We start from the raw sequence: 21,683 nt of genomic DNA on the forward strand, positions 1-21,683 counted from the left end.
CTAATCAGCTAGATAAATACTCCAGTTTACCGGCCCACCTTGCGCAGACGCATTGCACGGCTTTACCAAAATGTTGGCCTTCCGCTTGAAGGGATCGCTAAAGGCACTTGTGTATCGCTGACCTATCCAGATTTCTCTCTCTCTCTCTTTAATCGATAGGCTACATGAGACACATTATAAAAGGACGGTCACTGCGCTCTCCGCATCGAATGCAGAGCGACCCGCACCCCACAAACTGCTATGTACGTCCGTCGACCGGTGCCGCCCCTTTCCTTAAGTAACGAACCTCGTCAAACGCCTCCAAACGAACCCGACTACGGTCTCCTCCCGCTTATACCATGGCTCGTCATCGTCGGCTACCTCGACGCGGACTCGAGGCTCGCGGTCGCCGACCTGGGCCCAAACTTCGAGGCGCTCGTCCACGGGGAACGCTGCATGAGGACGGTCATCTGCGACGCCAACGCCGACTCGGCGTCCCTGCGGTCGCTGCTCGAGGGCGGCCGCTCGCGGCACGTACGGGCGCTGCAGCTGACCAACTGCGTCGTGGCCGCTCCCAACTCGCTCCTGGCGTGCGTCAACCTCTGCACGCGGCTGACCCAACTGCGCTGCGTGGGCTGTCCGCTCGACGCGGACCTGCTCCTGAAGGTCGTCACCAAGTGGCTACCTTCGCTCCGGCGACTCGAGTGGTCGCTTTGCGTCCGTAATTTGCGGCGGGCGCTTTGTCTCAGCAAGGCTGCAGAGGACAGCGAGCTGGCGCTTCTGCCGTCTGCCGACTCGCTCGAGCGCGTCTACGTCGAAGTCGCGCGCGCGGTCGAGGCGAGCGACTGGTTCCTGGCTCTCTTCGTGAGCCTGTGCCCCAACCTGAGGCGGCTTCACGTGCACGAGCTGCATGCAGAACATCGCGCCGCTTTTGAGCTCGCCCGCCGTCTCGCCCCCAGCGTCGACGTTTTCACCTACTCGAAGGACAACGCCGGTGTTAACCAAAAGTTCTTTGCTGCGAACAGACCGGGCTTCGGGCACGCCGCCTTCGTCAACTTGACGTTCGTCGGCGGCTCGCTTTCTTCTGCCAGCTGCGCCTCGTTGGGCGATTTGGTGCAGCACCGCCGCGTTCTCGAGTTGCGGCGCCTGCCCAACTTCGTGCTGGTCGTACCCGTCGCCGGCGACGCCCCGGAGATGCTCGAACAGGCCGCCGCTGAACACTCGTTGACTAGTCTGAGCGTCCTAACCGTAGTCTCGGCTTCGAAGCCTGGTAACATCTCCGCGGGACTCCCTCGGGGGAATCCTAAGGGGTCGCCGCGCGGGAACCAGGGCGTGCCACCTCTCCTGGCTCGCGCTCTCGGCGTCTTCCTGGACTCTTGCCGCACGCTCACAGAGTTGAACCTGAACGCATTCCACTTCGAGGAAGAGATCGTCTTCCCGGAGAACGCCTCTGGTCTCGGACAACTTCGAGCACTCTCTGTGGCACCGTGCGCCCTCATGACCGCCGGCAAGGCCCTGCGGAACTTGGCGTCGATCTGCGCCAGGCTCGAAGACCTCGACGTCCGCTCGAACCGGTTCCGCGGGAAGCCGAAGCCCCCGTGCATCGGTTGCTCGAGCGGCATCCTACGGCTGAACGACGCGTCGGATCCGTCCTTCGACAACTGGAGGAACACTCTCCAGCGGGTCACGCTGTGCAACGTCCAGCGGCTCGGCCCTCTCCACTCTTTCGCGAGCGTGCTCAAAGTCGGCGAACTGCGTCTGTGCGGTGTCGACGCCCTAGCTCCCGCCCTCGGCAGCTGCCACGACCTGCTGCGAAGGATCCTGGACAACCCTTACCTCCGCTCCCTCGTGATCCAGCACGACGACCTTCACCTGGAGGACGACTTCCTGTGGTCCGCGCTGGTCGCGGCGCGCCAGCTGCGTTACCTCTGCCTGCTCTCCAGGGTCCCATCGCAAAGGGCGGTAGTCATGCGTCACGGCGGCGACCTGCTGTTATTTCTGCCGTCCCTCGTCTCCGTACACGTTCACTACGCGGAGGTAGACGGCGCCGTCGTCGTCGTCCCCAATCGACACACCACGCTGGTTCGCCGTGCGAGAAGCTGGTTGTGGAATTACGTCGAAGACACGGAGCCGGTCGTGCTCGAAGAAGACAGGTGCGTGCTGTGCTGCACTTCAACGTTCGTGGGACTGGCAAGGCCGCGGAATCGCGACTGGTGCCGGCTGTAGGCCTGTGGTGTTGCCATCGCACACGCGGGTGCATTTTTTAGGAGGGGAACATGTTTTTTAACCGATTTTATCCCGACGACAACTAACTTTAGGCAAATCGTCTCGCGCTATAGTTTCACCCCATCTGTACGCATTTCCATCGACCATGACTTCCTCGCTCGCGGTGTACAGTTTCCATTCTTCACTTTCGTCATTTTCATCACACGCGGCGAATTTTATTATTTTTACAATCGTATCCATGGCATGCGTCAGTTCAAACGAATTGAACGTGACGTTTATTAACACCACAATAGCATTGTTTTTTACGAATGTTTAACAAAGGGTTTGCCGTTGTGCAGAATAAAAATTCTCGTACTAAAAATGGGTTGGATCGCATATGGCAGACATCGTGAGCTTCTGACTGGAAGCTTACCGTTATAATTGAAAAGCAAGGTATATACAATCATTGCGTTTTACCTGTGCTGACAAACAGGGCGGAGACTTGGAGACTGACAAAGCACCTTGACAAGTCAAGGGCTGCGCAAAGACCGATATGGAACGAAGAATGCTAGGCATACCTTTAAGAGACCGACAGAGAGCGGTTTGGTTCAGAGAGCAAACGGGAATAGACGATATTCTAATTCGCATTAAGAGAAAAACGTGGAGATGGGCAGGTCATGTCATGCGTATGTTAGATAACCGTTGGACCATTCGGGTAACCGAATAGTTACCAAGAGAACGGAAGCGCCGTAGAGGACGTCAGAAGCACATAGGTGGTGCGACGAAATTAGGAAATTTGCCGGTGCTAGTCGGAATCGGTTGACACAAGACAGGGGTAATTGGAGATAGCAGGGAGAGGCTTTCGTCCTGCAGTGGACACAAAATAGGGTGATGATGATATTGCAGAACGGGCGGCATGGGAGGGGGGGGGGGGGGCGATGCATACACACGCTTGCTCAAGCGCTGTCACTGTCCACGGTGACGTATGCAAAAGATTCACCGCAATTTGCCATGAAATTGCGCAAACCACAATTTTTGTGTCTCACTTCGCCTAGAACGCGCATCTCGTTATCTCTTTCGTCGTTGCACGCTGACAGCCTGACATGCGTTGATAATAATGGCGTGCCACTATTCAAACCTAATTTACCTATGCTGCGATCCGAGCAGGACACCTCTACACGCCTTCAATAGATGTACGCTGCATTTCCTTTTGTTCGAAGGCACAAAATTTTATTGGCTACACTTCCGCGTTGCACGAAACACCGAAAGAAGCAGAATCTGTAGCCTACATGTTGGCAAGCGCTTGGAAGCAGCGTCAAGACGGGGACAAGTAACCGTGAAGTGAAAGTAAAGTGTTTTTCAAAGTGGTCGATATTATGGAATGTCCTTATTGTCCTAACACTACGGTAAACGTGTCGAAACTACATATGACTATACTTGGTTTTTTTTCGTTTTTTTTTTTTTGTGGCTGGGTTCAAAGCATATCCAAAAAACTTGCACGGCACGAGCAGCCGCGGGCAAAGTAGACATTATTGGCCGTGGTCTGGGTAATAGAATTGTATATAATTACTAGAGGGAACTTCACCGCGTTGGTGTCTGCGGGAGCTGCAATAGAAGACTGTTTAGCCAACGTGGGAATTATGGGAAGTACAAGGATTTGCCTACACTTCGTTCTTCTGTCTTCAAACGGCTTCGTGGCTTTGCAAACTGGTCACATTTAACAAGGTACTGGGTAATAAATAATTGAACATTATAATCGTCCGACGGCATGCATGATGTAACTCTAAACGTCGAACACAGCCCACCTACCACAGAAGCCCGATATTGAAACCATCGTATATGTGCACGCCACGGACACATGTATCGGCAAGCGATATAAAAAAGAAAAAAGAAAACGCCCTATCGAATTTATCGCGCGCAATCCAGCGCCCTGAGACACTTCACGCGTTTCGATTTGGCCGCCACCTCGACAAGCTGAACCGTTGCAGTTAATAGCGATTGCGCGTGATCGCTGCGTCTTCTGCATTTCTAAATGTATCTAGATTGCTCCTACATCAGCGACAGCACAGGCACGTAGAGCGCAATCAACAAAGCCACGAGAACGTCCGGATCCGCAAGCACGAAGATCAGACAAATCCATGTATACTCCGCATCTTTCCCACGGCGGCTGAACAATTGCAGCAGCGTCGGAGTTCCCATTCTAGGAAACTCTATGGACTGGATGACCTCTTGGCGGACTAATATACTTCGAATATAAAAAAAAATACGCTAAATTTAGCTGAAAGTTGAGCCCACCCTTTGGCGGGCGGCGCCATGTGCTCTTCTCAAAGACCAATGTCAGCACCCTAAATAAGCAGGCTCCCATAGGCTTCATGGCGGTTCCCGATTAACACGGGCTCCACACTTATGTCTAGAGCACTGAGTCGGCGCACCGGAACGCAAAGTAATCGATGTATAGCCCACGTGTTCGGTCCCGAAATCCGCGTGTTCGTTTGCGGTGAGTGCCAAGTGCACCCCCCCCCCCTGCCTCTCTCTTGCTAAGTCCTCGGAAAAAGAGGAACTCGATTTTTCGTACCCATAACCACACGAAGACAGGGGGCGTAAAAGGCAAAGTTAACTGCTCTTCCTAATTAAAAGCAAAATGGGGCAGGAACTCATCTACGATGACCATCCACGTGTGCGAGTAGCCGAAACACGTCATGTTTGACGCCTATATACGTGTACTTACTGCAGCCAGGATCTTGTCCCACGCTTTCCTCTGAACATGTCGCGCCTTCTGGCGGCGCCGCCTTGAAGTCCGCGCCCACACCCAGTGGCAGGTATACAGAGCGACCCGATGTGGCGTCGAAGCGGTTCCTTGCACAAAGAGCGGCGCACACCCACGAGGACGGCCCAAATTTGGAAGCGGGCCTTTCTTTGTCTGTTGCTTCGAATTTCCCGCTGCTGCTGTAGCTGCTGTCTCGCGAAACAGGCGCTGACGAATACGTGGGCCTGTTACCAAGTAATTTCGTCGTCGTCGTACCCTTGCCATCCCTGCTGACTATGGTGCAAACAAGCAAACAGTGACCGCATATATATATATATATATATATATATATATATATATATATATATATATATATATATATGCGGTCACTGTTTGCTTGTTTGCATATATAGCCAGCAGGGATGCCAATGGTACGAGGACGACGGAGTGATGACGGCATTCAGCATTATCTATCTATCTATCTATCTATCTATATATATATATATATATATATATATATATATATATATACACTTCCTACCTCGATGGTGCAAGGCCGACTGAAAAACCGCTGGTGTTTGACGGAGCGCAGTGAGAACATTGGTAAGGTTTAGGTTGACGATTGTACTGCAACTTTTACCAGAGTCCTTCAATGAAAAGCATTGAAGGGCTCTGCCACGGCCCAGTATACGCACGCAGCTGCTCACCAGAAACTGTTGTTCTTAATTTTATTTCTTTGCAGATAACGCTCTCGCCAACAACGGAAGCTATAGAACGCGGTCCCGGCTCCGTCCGGCCGAGCCTCTGGAGTGGACGTCTCAGGGTGCGCCCACTTGGCTTCGCTTTTGCAGCCAAACTCGCCGTGGCCAGGAATTATTTTCGGGAGAGCTTTTCCGCGAACAATGACAGCCAATTTGGAAAGATTTTTATTCACTTGTGCTGTTTCTACAGCGAAGCTGTATATGGCTAGCCGATTCGTCCGTCCGTCCGTCCGTCCGTCAGTCCATGCGCATGTGCGTAAAAAAAAAATTATCGGAGGTCGCTTTGAATGTCATCATCTTATCGAACATACGTTAGGATGCATGACTCTAATGGCCATAGAGAAAGCGTGGGATAGCGGCGCTCCTTCGCTCCCCATTGGAGGGCCGAGGGAAAGAGAGAGAGAGAGAGAGAAGGAAGGCCGGGATGTTAACCAGTCAAGAGTCTGGTTGCCTACCCTAGGCTGGGGGAAGGGAGAAGGGGAATAGAGAGAAGGGAGAGGGTATAGAGACGTGCACAGACAATCATTGAGTCAAAGCAGCTCGTGCATACCAGACGTTTTCAGAAAGCACAAATGTGCCCCTTAACTGCGATCGGAGCCGATGATCGGTGGGGACGGCTCTGGTACTGCCTGCTCACTCAGAGGATTGGAGGGTCCAAATGCATGATAAGAAGCAATAGTGTACCCACCAATCGTCGACTTTAACGTCGACCTAGCGCGCCACGACGGCAAGTGAATTGATTGTATGTTTCCTGTTGGAAGGGTTTGGAATTGAATGCTACACCGACGTCGATGTGGCGACCACGCGTCACCGGTCGCGTAGTGATTCATACTTTGTCAAGAACGTGTCTAGCCTAACAGTACAACCGATCGTGGTGTACCACAGCGACCGCAAAGCTATGGTCACTGTAGTAACGAATGAGACAAAATAAAGACTATGAAAACCACGAAGGTATGCGTATGTGTATATACAATCAATATAGCAGTCCTACAGCGATCAATATAACCAATATAGTTGTCTATATAGTCCTCACAATACATCCCCGCTGGTTTTCCCTCTTCACAGAGTGGAAGGGCACTAAATGTTTTTTTTTCCTAATTTATTTATACATACGCCTGACTAGGGTCCTGTAGATTGCTCAGTAGGGGTGAGTAATCAAAGGATTTTCTATTAACGTTTAAATCCATAACAACAATCGCACATATGTACCGCAAAAAAGATCAGCGTTGCGTTAAACACTTGAAGTAGCAAGAAATGCAAGAAAATAAAAAAAATATTCTGGGTAAATCAAGCACATCGCTGGCATATGGCACTACAAGCATATAATGCATATATTAACGTGTAATAAATGAAATGTATCAGTTTTTCTGAGGAGTGTTTCACCGGTGCCCTTAATTTCGGGGGTGTAGGGACCTCCCAACCCTTCCCCAGGGTATGGGCCTGCGGCCTGCCGTCTACACCCAAGCCGCCCACGTGACCATCACCCCTTAATCTATGGTCCCCACCATCGATCCCTGTTTGACTTCATTGGATAAAATCAAGGGTGTATAAGCGAATAAGTTGTATGCATCGGACGTGTTATACAGCAGATCAAACTTCATAAAAAACAGAAAAAAAAGAAAAGGAAGAGAAAAGCACTATACGCGTCTCTGAAGACATTTTAATCCCCCAGGTGCGGGCCGCGCATGCGCTGTCGATACCGTGAGAAAAACAAGGCGCGAAGGCGCCTCGACTGTCCGCATGTATATCTGCTATCGCAATATTACTCATCAGCTATAGATAAAGCGAGTTATCGGCACTCTGTGCGCAGATGCACTGCCAAAATAATGGGCTCCCAATCGATGGAATAGCTAACTGCACGTGTGTGTGACTGACTTATCCACGTGTTTGTTTTTGTCCTTTTTTATATCGATAAGCTCCAGGAAACACACTATAAATGGGCGGTGTTGCGCTCTGCGCCCAGAGTGTCACGTGGTACCGTCCCCGGCCCATCATCCTATGATTGCACCGCCATGAACGAAGCGTCTTCTCGACCCGTACCGCTCGTTTCATTAAGTAACGAAGCTCGTCGAACGCCTTCAAACGAACCCGACTACGGTCTCCTCCCGCTTAGACCATGGCTCGTCATCCTCGACTACCTCGACGCGGAGTCGAGACTCGCCGTCGCCGAACTGGGTGCGAACTTCGAGAAGCTCGTCCACGGGGAACGCTGCATGAGGACGGTCATCTGCGGCGCCAACGCCGACTCGGCTTCGCTGCGGTCGCTGCTTCAGGGCGGCCGCTCGCGGCACGTACGGGCGCTGCAGCTGACCAACTGCGTCGTGGCCGCTCCCGACTCGCTCCTGGCGTGCGTCAACCTCTGCACGGGTTTGACCGAACTGCGCTGCGTGGGCTGTCCGCTCGACGCGTACCTGCTCCTGAAGGTCGTCACCAGGTGGCTACCTTCGCTCCAGCGACTCGATTGGTCGCTATGCGACCGCAAATCGCAGCAAGCGCTTCCTGCAGGGCAGTCTGCAGACGACAGCGAGCTAGCGCTTCTGCCGTCTGCCAACTCGCTCGAACGCGTCTACGTCGAAGTCGAGGCACCGACGAGCCACTGGTTCTTGGCTCTCTTCGTGGGTCTGTGCCCCAACCTGAGGCGGCTTCACGTACACGAGCTGCGCGCAGAACATCGCGCCGCTTTCGAGCTCGTACACCGTCTCGCCCCCTGCGTCACCGTTTTCACGCACTCTACGAACGAGAACGTCGTGCTCGATGACCTCGACTTCTCGAGCGAGGACGAATCCTTTACCGCGAACAGACGACCCCGTTTGCACTACGCCCTCTGCGGAAACGTGACGTACGTCGGCGGCTCACTCCCCCTGCGACCGACCAACTGCGTCTCCTTGGAAGACTCGGTGCTGGGCCGCTGCGTTTCCGAGTTTAACCTACTGGGCCATCTTGTACTGACCGTCCGCAGAACCGCCGAAGCTCCGCTGATGCTCCAACAGGCCGCGGAGAAAGTGCCGTGGACGGGCCTCAGGGCCCTGACGGTAGTCTTAGCTTCCAAGCCTGACGACATCTTCGCGGAATCCTTCGGCGGCGCTCTTCAAAGCCGGTCGTCTGGGCACCGGCGGCCCTTCCTGGCTCGCGCTCTCGGTATCTTTCTGGGCGCCTGCCGCACCCTCGCCGAGCTGAACCTAAGCGCGTTCCACTTCTGCGAGGAACGGATGGTCTTCACGGACATCGCCTCGGGCCTCTGGCAGCTTCGAGCCCTCTCCGTGGCGCCGTGCGCCCTCATGTCCACCCAAGTGGCGCCCCTGCAAAACTTTGCGGAGCTCTGCACCAGGCTCGAAGAACTGGACGTGCGCTCGAGCCGGGTCGATGCGGCCTTCGGACCGCCGTGCTCGAGTTGCTCGTCCGGCTACCTGCGACTGAAAGACTTGTCGGGTCCGGCCTTCCACAGCTGGAGGAACAGTCTCCAACGGCTAACCCTGTACAACGTCCGGCGCATCCAGCCGCTCCGCTCGTTCGCGTGCGCATTCCACGTCGCCGAGCTGCGGCTGTGCGGCATCGACGCCCTGCCAGGTGGCGACGGCTCCTACCAGCTGCTCGGACACATCGTCTGCGACAGCCCGTACCTCCGCTCTTTGGTGATCGAGCACAACGCGCTTCCCGTGTTCACGGACTCCCTACGGCTCAAACTGGGGCTGGCCAGAGAAAGTCAGCTGCGTTACCTCTGCCTGCTCTCCAAGATCGGGGCGCGAAGTCAGGTGATTATGCGTTTCGCCGGTGCCTTGCTGCCAGATCTACCGTCCCTCGTTTCTCTGCACGTTCACTACGCGGTGGCAGACGACATTGTCGTCGGCGTCAAGCGGCAGATCACGTGGGTTCGCCGAGCGCGCGGCTGGTTCGAGAATAACGTCGAGGATGGGGAGCTGATCGTGCTCGAAGAAGACAAGTGCGTGCTGTGCTGCACTTCAACGTTCGTGGGACTGGCAAGGCCCCGGAATCGGGACTGGTGCAGGCTGTAGGCCTATAGCGTTCCTCCGTCACGGCTGAATGGCGTCGCACAGCTGCATTTTAGTGCGCGGAAATATTATTCTTTTAACGCTATTTTATCATTGCCAAACAGCTTGAACCAAACCATCTCGCATTTGTTTCATCATGTCCCGTAGACTGTTTTCATTCATCCCTTTCGTCGTCACTCTTAAAAATCGTAAACATGTCACGCTGTACGCGGCAGTACAAACGAACTGCATCTATGACGTTTTCAGCACAATAAGACCATCGTCGTTTTTATGAATTTTTAATAAAACATTTGCCGTACGGCTCTATTGTCTGTAACAGATCATTTCACGGCGAGCAGCTAAACCGTCGTGTGCTCTCCAGTGTCGCCACTTTGGTGATACCACGCCTATTCCTGATATGTAAAAAAAAAAAAAAGTTACAGCTGCTGTTTTACTTCTGTGACACTGTAAAACGATCTAAAGAAAGAGTCTTTGGCCCAAAAGGCGACACATCGATTGCGATACCAAATAGTCGCTTTATCGACTGTATAAACATCTGAACACAGGCATACTAACTAAATTAACAAGGATGTTGTCACGCAAACATGAACACATCTCCTTCGATGACTGCGGAAACTCGCTGTCAAAACGCTGGAGTGAGGAATCGCGGCAGCAGCAGCGAGCGAATTGACCCTCGTACTGCGTATCGCATCAACTCCAACTTAGCCGCAAAAACAGCACGCGGCGGACGCTGTCCCCGTCGCAGATGGCTTTCAAGATGCAGGAGCCCGGGCTTAGGGATAGTCTATTAATTTGTTTATCCGGTTAAAGCTTAGTCAATCATCATTTTCGCATTCAATCGATTACTCGTTCTCGATGCAGGATTTTCCATCGATTAATCTGCTTACCGAAATGCGATGGGGACAGAGTAGTTATCTACTTTTGTAGGGCCCTATTTTAATGGTTGAAAGGTGGAACCAAGTTAGACATACAGGTGTATAAAATTTGATTAATATTATTTTAATTTGTTAGGCTAAATGGACTTCGCACTAGTGGCCTTCGAAGGCCACAATATATTGTAGTGGCTTAGGTGGCGTTAGGGCAAGGAATTCACCAAGCTCGTTGACGAATACGTGCAGTAATAGGAATGAAAAAATTGCAGGACGCTTAAGCTTCGCCTTCGAGAGTGGAACGCGACAGCGTTCCCGTCGACCCGCCAAGGGGTGTAAGACAAAGGGCTACGGCGCAGCGACTACGCGCCCCGCATCGGACGCGGTGAGCGTCGAGCAACGCAGCGTTCGGCGCGACAACGAAATGTGCGCCTGAGCAAGCGACGCACGCCTCAGCCTTAGAAACAGCTGCTTTCTAAGGCAACACCGCGTTCACTAGAGGCGCTTTTGTACCGCTTTGAAGCATCGAACTCGTGGCTCAGTGGTCAATAAAGAAAAAAAAAAACTCGTGGCTCAGTGGTAACGTCTCCGTCTCACACTCCGGAGACCCTGGTTCGATTCCCACCCAGCCCATCTTGGAAGTTTCTTTTTATTTATGAAGTGCCTGCCGTGATTTATCGCTCACGGCCAACGCCGCGGACGCCGACACCGACGCCGACGACACCGGCTATTCTGCGACACGAGCTCCTTAACGCTATCGCGTTAAAATGTTGTTACTGGCTTAGTTACACCACTGCAGTTACTGGAGCCCACTCCATGCATGAGCAAGTTAAACGTCCGAGTTCACATCAGGGCTCTCAGCCTCACTGCCGAAGAGACTCCGATTTTAACACCGTCGTCCACCCTAGGCGAGTCGACTAGGGAATCTGAGGACTGTATCGAAGCAAAGCACAATCGTCAAATCCGTTGCGATACCAAGTTCATACTATCGCAACGCTCCGCAGTGACCCAGCCTCCGTAGCCCGATGGTGTGGAATATGTGGCAGGATAGCAACCTGTGAATCCAGGGTTGCCGTCGTTTTTCGGTAACATTTGATGTTGGCTCTTTTCATCGTTAGTTGAGGACCCCATGTTGTGGTAGAGGCCTTTAGTGGACCCATCAACAGTAGGTGTTCACGCTGCGTTGACGTCTGAAAAGGCGCTGATGGATTGGTGGGGTTGCCTCGTGGCAAACGTCTAATGCCCTTGGCCGTGTTGAGAGGTGTTGAAAGAGATAGAGAACCCTTTGATGAAATGCAGTGATTTTAGCCGGCGTATAGACATCGCTGGCATGCCGCTCTGAGTGGGAAAGGGAATTGGGGAGAGAAAGAGAAGGAGAGAGGCGTGAAAAAAAAATGAACAAGTGAAAAAAAAGGGCACCGAGTTTTCTGACTCATGGGCAACGGCGTGCGATGGTAGAGTCCTTCACTGTATGCGAAGCACATGGGTCGGTGTACTCGACAAGATCAGCTGAGTCGATCTCGGGGCGAGGTTCCACCGAGATGTCAGCAGCTTCCTGAATGGGCGCAAGGCGACGTTCAAGGTCGACGGGGCCCCACCGCGAACGGTCCGAATGGGTGGTGCGGGAACGCTTCAGGGTTCCGTACTGTCCCCGATGCTTTTCAATCTCGTCATGATCGGCCTGCCGGAGCGTCTTGACGCGATAGAGGGCATCAGTGGCTGTAGACACTAGCGTAGCAACAGGGGGGGCCGGGGGGCCGTGGGCCCCGGGTGCACGGGGCCAGCAGGGGGGGGGTGTCATATACGTCTGAAGACACTCGAAAATTGTCGATATCCCCGCCTTCCTCGACTACAGCCGGGGGGGGGGGGTGACAGAAGAGCTAAGGGCCCCGGGTGCCAGACGACCTAGCTACGCCACTGGTCGTAGATACGAAGGGAAGGATCCGAGTCCCGGCATCAGCGAGACTGCCGTCGGCCGAAGCAGCGGAGGAGATGGCCATAGCCCTCGCGGTACTCCACGGAGGTGGGGAGGATAGCCTGATCATTAGCGACTCCAGATTGGCGATTCGTACCTACACCAAAGGTTGGGTGTCCGTGGATGGTGCGCGCATGCTAAACGCCAGGGTCGGGAACTTCGGGTCCACACGATTACAAAGAAGTCCCTCAAGTGGTTTCCCGCGCATGTCGGGGAGCTTGGCACTAGCAACAACAGCCGCGAACACAACAATGATGACGCCGAAGACACACCGACACCCCGCCCAATCACAACGAGCGCACCCACTTCGTCACGAGGCAGCTTACCCACCGCGACGCGGTCACCCAGAAGGAAGCCGCTGCCGTTGTTGTGCGGGACCCCAGCGGAGGAGTGACGGCGGCGGCCACCCCGTCTGGCGCCGCCGCTGTCGTTACCTACACAACTCAAATCGCGGCGGACGGAGCTGGGGATCACGGGGACGCTGACCGTGATGTCGAGGAGTTTCCGGCAACGTACCGAGAGGTGCTTGGTCACTACGGGAACGAACGAAGGAAATATCCATAACCCCACGGGCAGCTGGACAGGTCCCATGCGGTCGACCTGAGACGGTTGCAAACGGGCCCTTTCACCAACTCCTACCTTCTGCACCGCCTGTGGCCCGCGCTGCACCCGTCAACCGGCTGCCCGTGGTGCGCGCACGAACGGGTCGATATGGCCCATGTGCTTTGGGAATGGCAACGTCATGAGGAGGAAGGACCAGGACGAAGGGGAAGACAACAGCAGGACCCTTTGAAGCGGGACGCCTCGCTGAGAGATGGCAAGCCGCCCTCCTCAGTAAGGCACCCGAACACCAGGAGTGGGCCGTCCAGTGGGCCGTTGCCGAGGATCTCGGAAGATTTTCCTCGGGCGATGGACCCCTGGCAGCCTAGCCCCGGGCACCAACAGCTATGATCATTGGACAAATAAAGTTTATTCCTATCCTATCCTTCAGTGTGTGCACCGTCCTACAATGAGGTGACAAAATTCTTCGCGTGAAAGGTGCATGAGTGTGACACAGTAGAACTAAAGTTTGTAGAGTTGACTAATGTTTTCTAAGTACTTAAATAAAAAAAAATTCATCGCACGCCTCTGTTGCGCGAGGCAGGCTAAATGGCCTAAGACTCAGTCAAATGACAGGCGAATGCTGCAATGTTTATAGAACGCACACTCGTTGGCGTACTCTCGACACTCAAATAGGATATGCTCCATGGTTTCCATTGAGCCACAGTTGTTGCAGTGTGGACTTGTCACTTGACCGAAGCGATACCGTAAGCCGTTTCTATAGGCGGTGTTCAGGCGAAGACGGTGAATAGAGTTTCCAAATGGCGAGGAATGCTGGATAGGAGTTTGCATGGATCCGAGCTTTGGGTCGAGTGAGTAAAGGAAAGGGTAATGTTGGGCCGGCAAGCTCCAGAGCCGATCCTTTTCTCCAGAAGCAAATCTTTTAGCTAGTTGTGAAGCATCAGATCTGGTGAAATAAATCCGCTTACAATTTTGGTGTTGAAGACCTTAGCGTGCCGCTTCATCTGCTTTTTCGTTGGCCAGAATACCACAATAAGCCGGTATCCACTGAAATGTGATACCGGGTGTGGCCTGATGCAATGACCGAGTGGTGTAAGTACGCAATGTCGAAAGAAACAGGCTCGTGTTTTTTTTTAGCAGACTGGCACAGTGGTTGTAGTGCTCCTTTAGAGTCAGTGAAAGTCGCCTATTGGTCAGGCACTGCGAAGCCTATACAGGACAGCTTCTTTGATGCCGTGAAGCTCTGCTGTCGTTGAGGATGTCCTCAGCTGCAGCCTATAAGAAAGCGTTTGTCTTGTTGAGGGCACATAAAGGCCACAGGAGGCTCCCGAGTGGTTTAGGCATCGGTGTAGATGTGTGTGCCGAGTATATTTCTCGGCTAGTGGCATGCCACTTTTTGCCCCGTTTATAGACCGAGTACAAACTGGTCTATATCTAGAGGCGAAAGTGTTCAGAGAGGAAAGCTCAGAGGCAGTAATTTCTATGGCTGAATAGTCGGAGGAAGGTGCAAGATTTGCACAGCTTGGTCAAAGTTAGGCTTACTGTGCGTTATGTGGACGCGCTACATGAAGTCCTTCTTCCCTTGGAGCGCATGCCGAAGATGCCGTGTTGAGACGTAACAGTATGCTTTGAAATGTCACTTATAGAGCAGCACTGAACAAGATAAATTGCTCTAGTGGATCCCTGTACAGTACGGTTAACAAGGAATAAGAAAATTGGCAAAAGTGAAAGCTGAAGTCGAACTAAAACATGCATGAAATTGCGATATGCACAAGGGAAAAGAAGATTGCTGGTTTAGGATTTTCAGTCACATGATTTTTCTACAGAGCGAAAGAATGTCAATTGCTTGGGATGCTTAAGTGAAACCGACACTTTCTTTCGTGGCCACACCACCAGCATGCGAGAATAGACGCTCGAAAGCTATAGATTCGCCGAAGTCGACATGAACTGAAAAATTAAATTATTGGGTTTTACGTGCCAAAGCCGATTTATGAGGCAAGCCTTAGAGGGAGTCTCCGGAATAATTTGGACCACAAGAGAGGTTCTTTAACGTGCACCTAAATCTAAGTGACACGGGTGTTTTCGCATTTCGTCCCCATCGAAATGCAGCCGCCGTGGCCGTGATTCAATCCCACGACACCATGCTCAGCAGCCCAACAAGCACAGCCACTAAGCAACCACGAGGGGCTCGACACAAACTCCATCGCTATGTCGAATACAGATAAATCTCGACCTAACGAAACCGAATTTTACCAAGTTCCCGGTATAACGAAGAAATTCACATTCCCCTGCAGATGCGTTTCGGCAGGAACCCGAATTAACGAAACAAACTTGGCCGAACTTGATTTAATGAAGTTTTTCGTGAATTAAATGAGTAAAAACCGGATATTTATTTCCAATTTTAACACAGACGGCTTCTTCTTGAAGCGTGCGCTCTAAAGCTATCGCGTCAAAACACCTAGGCGCCATGGTCACATCCCTAGCGTTATTTTGACGGGGCTGCACGCCGCGCTCATGCACGGAACAGTCGACTCAACACCGCCTTGGTAGGGGCGGCGGTGTTTGCTTTCGTTAGAAATTTTTAGCGTGTCCCCTATTCCGGCAAACGGGGCTGGTTTGGCCGCATTGCCGGAGGGCGGGGGCGTAAATGTGAACGGCCGGAGGGGTACAGCCGTCTGGTGGCGTAGAGCTCAAGCAAACAAACACAGAGCTAAAATTGCAGTAACCTGCTATATTCTGAATCGCTGGTGGTGCAAACTTTCGGCAGCGACGTAATGGTGAACACGATTACGCCGCTGTCGAGTATTTACATCAGCAGCTAAGAATAACGTAGTAATTGGCTCTGCGTTTATGGGGTTGAGCTTTGCACCAGCACCACTTTGCGCCACCGGTCTGGCCGCTCACGTTTACGTCCCCGCTCATCCGGCAAACCGCCCGCGCTTGCCGGAATACCGGGCACACTAAAATTCTCTGTTATTTCATGGTTTACGCGACAGATGGCTGGATTAGCGGTGGATAAAATACCGCGGTAGAATTTGCGTGTCGCTACGTCACAGCTCGAGATATCGAAAGACCGAAAAATTCGTTTTCGATTTTACAAACTTCCCGATTTAACGAAATAATTCGAGTGCGGTCATCACTTCGTTAAATCGAGTTTCCACTGTACATGCTCTAAACCAGCGCGAATATGGCGCCACGTCTTTAGTGGCCTGAGAGCCACGCGACGATCAACGACTGGGTTGCTACAGTAAGGTTGGGTATGCGAGCACATTTCAAGCCTCCGGCTTCGGGCGGTGTGGTGGCGTGTGCGGTGTACGGGAAGAAATGGGAAGCGCTCGGCTCGGCAAAGAGTAGACAGTCGCTCTACCACAGCCGCACGGTCACTGCTCGTGCTCCGCCATATTACAGTACGATTTCAAAATTCGCGTGCTCAACTCCCGTCAAACTCTCGAAAACGATTAATTGAACGCTTCTAATCGATTAAATGAAAGGTGGACATCGATGAAGATTAACCGTTCTGCGGGATACATTTAATCAATTAATCGTTCATTGATATTACCAACGCTACCCGGACGGGCGCGCCAGTCCTTCCCTACCATCCTCCCGGAGCCTTGCGCGCGACGGAAGACGGGGCGCTTGCTCCCCGCTTTCCTCTCTTGCGTGCGGGGGATTGTGCCGCGATCGTGGGCTCATCCTCGCACGCTTACACCCGTACATACAGCACACGGCGCACGGCGACGATTTTATCGTCCTTGGACTTGATATGAAACTTCACGGCGACTGCAGAAATGCGCCTGGAGTGTCCATATAATTGCTATAGCAATAGAATTGAATAATTTAGCAGCTATCGCTTAATAGCGGTTTTCCGCGCACTGTTTTCTCCACGAACTGCTGTTCTCTCTCTCTTGAAAACTTTTTTTTCCATTAGCACCCCAGCCGTGCGCTGCCAAGGCGTGAGCACTGACATGGCGGACGCCGTAGCAGACGACGCGGTTGTCGCCACCTCGCATGTCAGGAGGACATCGAGGTGACTTCCTTCTTCGTATTCGTCCGAGTTTCGTGCGCCTGTTGCTTTAGCGACTGCAGACCAATGGGCAATGAATTACACGTTGTTACTGGGAGTTCCTTCCATTTTAAAATATTCATATGCACGTCATACCAAAAGGTTGGGCTGTACTTCATACGTCTGGTGCCGGCCAGCCAGAGCACTCGCAGGACGTGCCCATGTGGCACTCTTCTTGCAGACGACGACCATGTACAGTGGCCGAGCGCCGAAGACGCGCTGCGAAGATGCAAACGTTCCCGCAACGCGAGTCCCGGTGACACGGTCCAACCACTGACGACAAACAACCGAGTGGATACACTTCATCCGTACGACATATCCCTGTTATGTCCCAATGTCCACGCACCATTTCAAATACGAATGGGATGTCCGCCGGGCGCGCAGTTACGGATATCCTACCACGGACGTACCCAGCTAGGTTATCCCATATATGGACCTCTTTCAGCATACACGTGAATGTTTGTCCTCCAATTAACGTTATTTCAGACACCGTGCAAAACGCCCTGGCATATGTGTCCGTAAAATGTATGCAGCGTGTTCCCACAATGTCCGTCGCAGACGTGCACGGGATGTACGCAGGACACGGGAAGTGCGGACAAGCAGCGGTCATGCGAGGGTCGCCCGCAGGACGTATCGATACATCCCTGGATATTCATGCCCCGACAGTGTGTCGATAGGATATCCATAGGACTTCATTGTTTTCCCTGGGAACTATATACCACTTCGTCCTTACAGACTCTGTATCAGTAGTTATGATCGCGTTTGAACGGAAGTCCGAGCGGGGCTTACACAAGGGAGAATCGCGCGCCACGCATCCTCCGACTGGCACCTAGGCAACGCACATTAGATGCTAGAGTGCCCAGAAAAGAAGTCCCCAGATATCACATAAGTCTCCAGCAAAAGTACCCAAATGTCTCTCTTACGCACGAGCTGGTATGAGAAATTGCTACAGAATACATCTAACGATGACTGTCGGCATTAATGTGTTTATCATTGAATCAATATAGCGACACAATGTAGTGCCACCATCGGAACGAGTTATGTAGGAGGTGTGTACTAGAGCGGTATTCCTTCGTCGCGCTTCCCCAAGAACACTCGGCGCCATCTAACGCCGCCACGGGGAAGCCTGCGTGAAGCCTCCGAAATGCATGGCGCACCAATGCGTGCGAACGCTGAGAAATGTGTTGTGCAGCAACCTAAAGCCCCTTAAACTTGGTATAGTAATGACGCTCTCCTCCTCCGCCTTCACTCCTCGTTTCTCCCCTCTTTCACGCTCCCTCCTCGACCGTGGCGCCGCCTACACTGCTCGAGCGTAGCAGCGGCGCCAACATGCGTCCCTCGCCACTCCGTAGACGATTCTCGAGCAAAAATGGCGCTGAAGCAAGGCGCGAGGGCCCACGTGATGCTATTAGGCCAATTGCGACGCGGCGGCGGCCTCGGCCAGAGCGCGCGAGGAGGCGGCATTCTTCAAAGCGCAGCACTACTTTACGAAGTTCAAGGGACTTTACAGCAACCGTGCTACTCTCTCGCGCTCCTTTCCGCACAAGCCGCGCCATCTAGCGGCACTGCCGAAAAGTTCACGTGCAACCTCCGATACGAGAAGCGTGGCGCACCAGTGCCTGCGAACGCTTAAGTTTGTTCCCTCACTTGCCACACACCCAGTGGCATATACTTAGCGATCCAAGACAGCGAGAGGTTTATTGAAGAGCTGAACATACCCTGTGCGTCCGTGGTGCAGCCTGCTAATGCGTTGGGTTGCTGACCTCCAGAAACCCTTGAGATCTAGCTGGGTTTGATTCTGCTCAGCATCGGAGAAACTTAGGAAATCCTTTTCGTTATTTTAGAGCAGCACACTCCCAGTGGCACATACAGTTACTAAAGCTGGCATCAAAAATGTTCATTGAACCCACTGGCACATACGGAGTGACCCAAGTTGGCATCAAAGAGTTTCTTCGAACAGTGGTACCTACCCAGGCCCGTAAATACCGTGACCCATGTGCGCGTGAAAGAGTCATTGAAGAGCAGCACGCATGTGCACATTGCCGCATACTCAGTGACCCAAGTTGGTCCGATGTTTGGTTTCAAGCCGTTACCTCAGCACAGCAGCCCAACTTGCTATTTATTTGACCACTGACTACCCAGTGGCCCAGGTTGGCAGGAGAACGGTTAGATACAAACATACATACATAGCTCCTGGAAAATATGTGAAGTATCCTAAGAATGCTAATGCATTGAAAAGCTCTCGTTCCAGCACCCTAGGTCACACACATTTACATTTGTGGTGACCCAGCATTCCACAAGTGGCAGCGTGTTCATTGACATTACAGATTACAGATTACAGTTTATGGAATACAGGAGAAATTGACAACTTTGCTGGAGGTGCCACCCTGTGAGATTGACGTCAACTAGAGTGCGCAGACCATGAATTCCAGGATCGAGTGGCGGTCGCCAGACAATCTTGGAGGTTTATTATGCACAGATGTTTAATTGTAATGAGCAAGATCTGCCCATCTACTGGTACACAGGTGTTGACAGCAACAAATTTGGATTCATGTTTCTATTTTCCCTTCTACAGTAACAGTGAAGCAACACAAGATATTCCCAAGACATTGTGGTCAAAGACCATGTCAGAAGATGGTGCTACCATTGCTGCTGCAGCCGTCACCTATTCTGTAAAATGAAATACATCCATACTTTACCACACAAATTCACATTTAACACAGCAATACCTTCATCATGCCTGATCAATGTGTAAGCAAGCACAACGATCCCAGTGAGAACACTGTCCGCAGGACATCCGAATCATGTTGCAACGTCCATGCACCATTTCGAAAACAAATATACTACACAGATGTTCTAAGGATATCTCAGATGTATATGTTTAATATATCCTACTACGGTCATCCAAAGGATACCACAAATGACCTCTTTTTGGCATACACGTGAATATCTCATCCTCCAAGAGACTCTGTCGTCGAGTTTCTTTGTATGTGCAAATTAAAATTCGAAGCTTTCATGTCTGTGGCTTGTACGTACATTGTACTTCGCAAATCTTTTGATGCAACTTGCTATGAAAACTTGAGTTATTTCAATAAGCCAGTTGAGTAAACGCAAGGCCTAGAAGAATGAAGAGAATGATGCACTTCCGCATGCGTAACATGTGCACATGCAATGTATGAGATCTTGATGCGTGGACAGTCAGCCAGCTGCATATCTCACACAACGTGTGCCATGAATAGAATAGATGTTATAACAAACAGTGTGCAAAAGGCCCTGGCATGTGTCAGTAAAATGTACACAGCATGTCCCTGGCGGACATGCAAGGGATATCAGCAGCACACGGAAAGTGTGGCCAAATGAATGTATGAGGGATGTTTGCAGGACGTGCTCTACAAACCCCTAGGATATCCATGTTCTGGCAGCGGATGTTCGTGCAATATCCTGTGGAGGTCATTGGAGGTGTTGTCATTGGGATATTGGCAAGAAATGTAGATATTTTATATTTGCTTTGTAAATAAGTTTGTTATATCAAGGCTTGACTGAAGGTTCATGGACAGGCTAAGCCTGTCTATACAGTTGCAGACATAGTTCTTGCAGTGGAGCAGTCCAGCTCTCCCAGGTGTGACATCCTATTGCTACTTAGGTGCCCATATAACTTCCTCTCTTACATGGTCTCTTCACTTTAGCAAAATAATTAGCAATTCAAACCGCTCATTAGGTTACCTCCGGCACAATTTTTCATCTACTCCTGTATCTTTAAAACTCCTCCTTTACAAATCTTTAGACCGAAGTAAACTCGAATATGCCTCTTCCATCTGGGACCCCAGCATTGCTATTTAAACCTCTGCCCTCGAGCTTGTCCAAAATAACTCTGCTTTATTCTAAGAAACCACAGTTGTACTGCCAGTATTGCTTTAATGAAAGAGTCTCTCCAGCTTGCGTCACTCGCCTGTCACCGCAAGTTTTCTCGCCTATGTCTCTTCCACAAGATATACTACAGTACCGCCCTGCACAATGACCTTATTCTTCCTACATCATAGATTTCTCCTCGTTTCGATCATGCACAAAAGGTGGGAATAATGTCATAATGCAAGTATGTTACCAATAATTTGTACCCCGCACTTCACAGGACTGGAACCACCTTCCGGGAACAGTCACATCCACTGCTCACTAGTCCCAGTTTCAAAATGTTTTAAACACAAGTGTATCGCAACGTAACTAACCAAGTATGTAACTATATTTGTTATCCGCCAATTGCTTGAATTTTTGTTGCTTCCCGCTTTTATCTCATCTCTTTAGCTAACATTGTATGAACAGAACAAAACCTGTATCGTATCTTCTTTCCCATATGTTCCCCTCCCCTCTGTGATGCCTCTGGCCCTGAGGGTAATACTAATAAATAAATAAATAGCGAAGGGAAGGTCGGATGTTTGTATGAGTTGGAGTGTATGAAGAAGAGAGTGTTCAGGGCTGTTCTAATAAGCATAACAACGTACCGATTGAACAACGAGACA

At 51.6% G+C, this 21,683-nt stretch overlaps 1 protein-coding gene across 1 annotated transcript; it reads left to right on the top strand.

Annotated features, from left to right (window-relative positions):
* Nucleotides 1-229: 229 nt before the first annotated feature.
* On the top strand, nt 230-2,558 carry LOC142558127 (uncharacterized). Its single transcript, XM_075670284.1, has one exon. It carries the CDS (start codon nt 241-243, stop codon nt 2,203-2,205), a length of 1,965 nt encoding a protein of 654 aa, XP_075526399.1. The 5' UTR covers nt 230-240; the 3' UTR covers nt 2,206-2,558.
* The last annotated feature ends 19,125 nt before the right edge of the window (nt 2,559-21,683 follow it).

Source organism: Dermacentor variabilis, chromosome 9 (genome assembly GCF_050947875.1).
Source record: "Dermacentor variabilis isolate Ectoservices chromosome 9, ASM5094787v1, whole genome shotgun sequence".
Lineage (NCBI taxonomy): Eukaryota > Metazoa > Arthropoda > Arachnida > Ixodida > Ixodidae > Dermacentor > Dermacentor variabilis.

Excerpts from the sequence above, each read along its gene's own strand:
- LOC142558127 (XM_075670284.1), top strand. The coding sequence starts at position 241 with ATGTACGTCCGTCGACCGGTGCCGCCCCTTTCCTTAAGTAACGAACCT.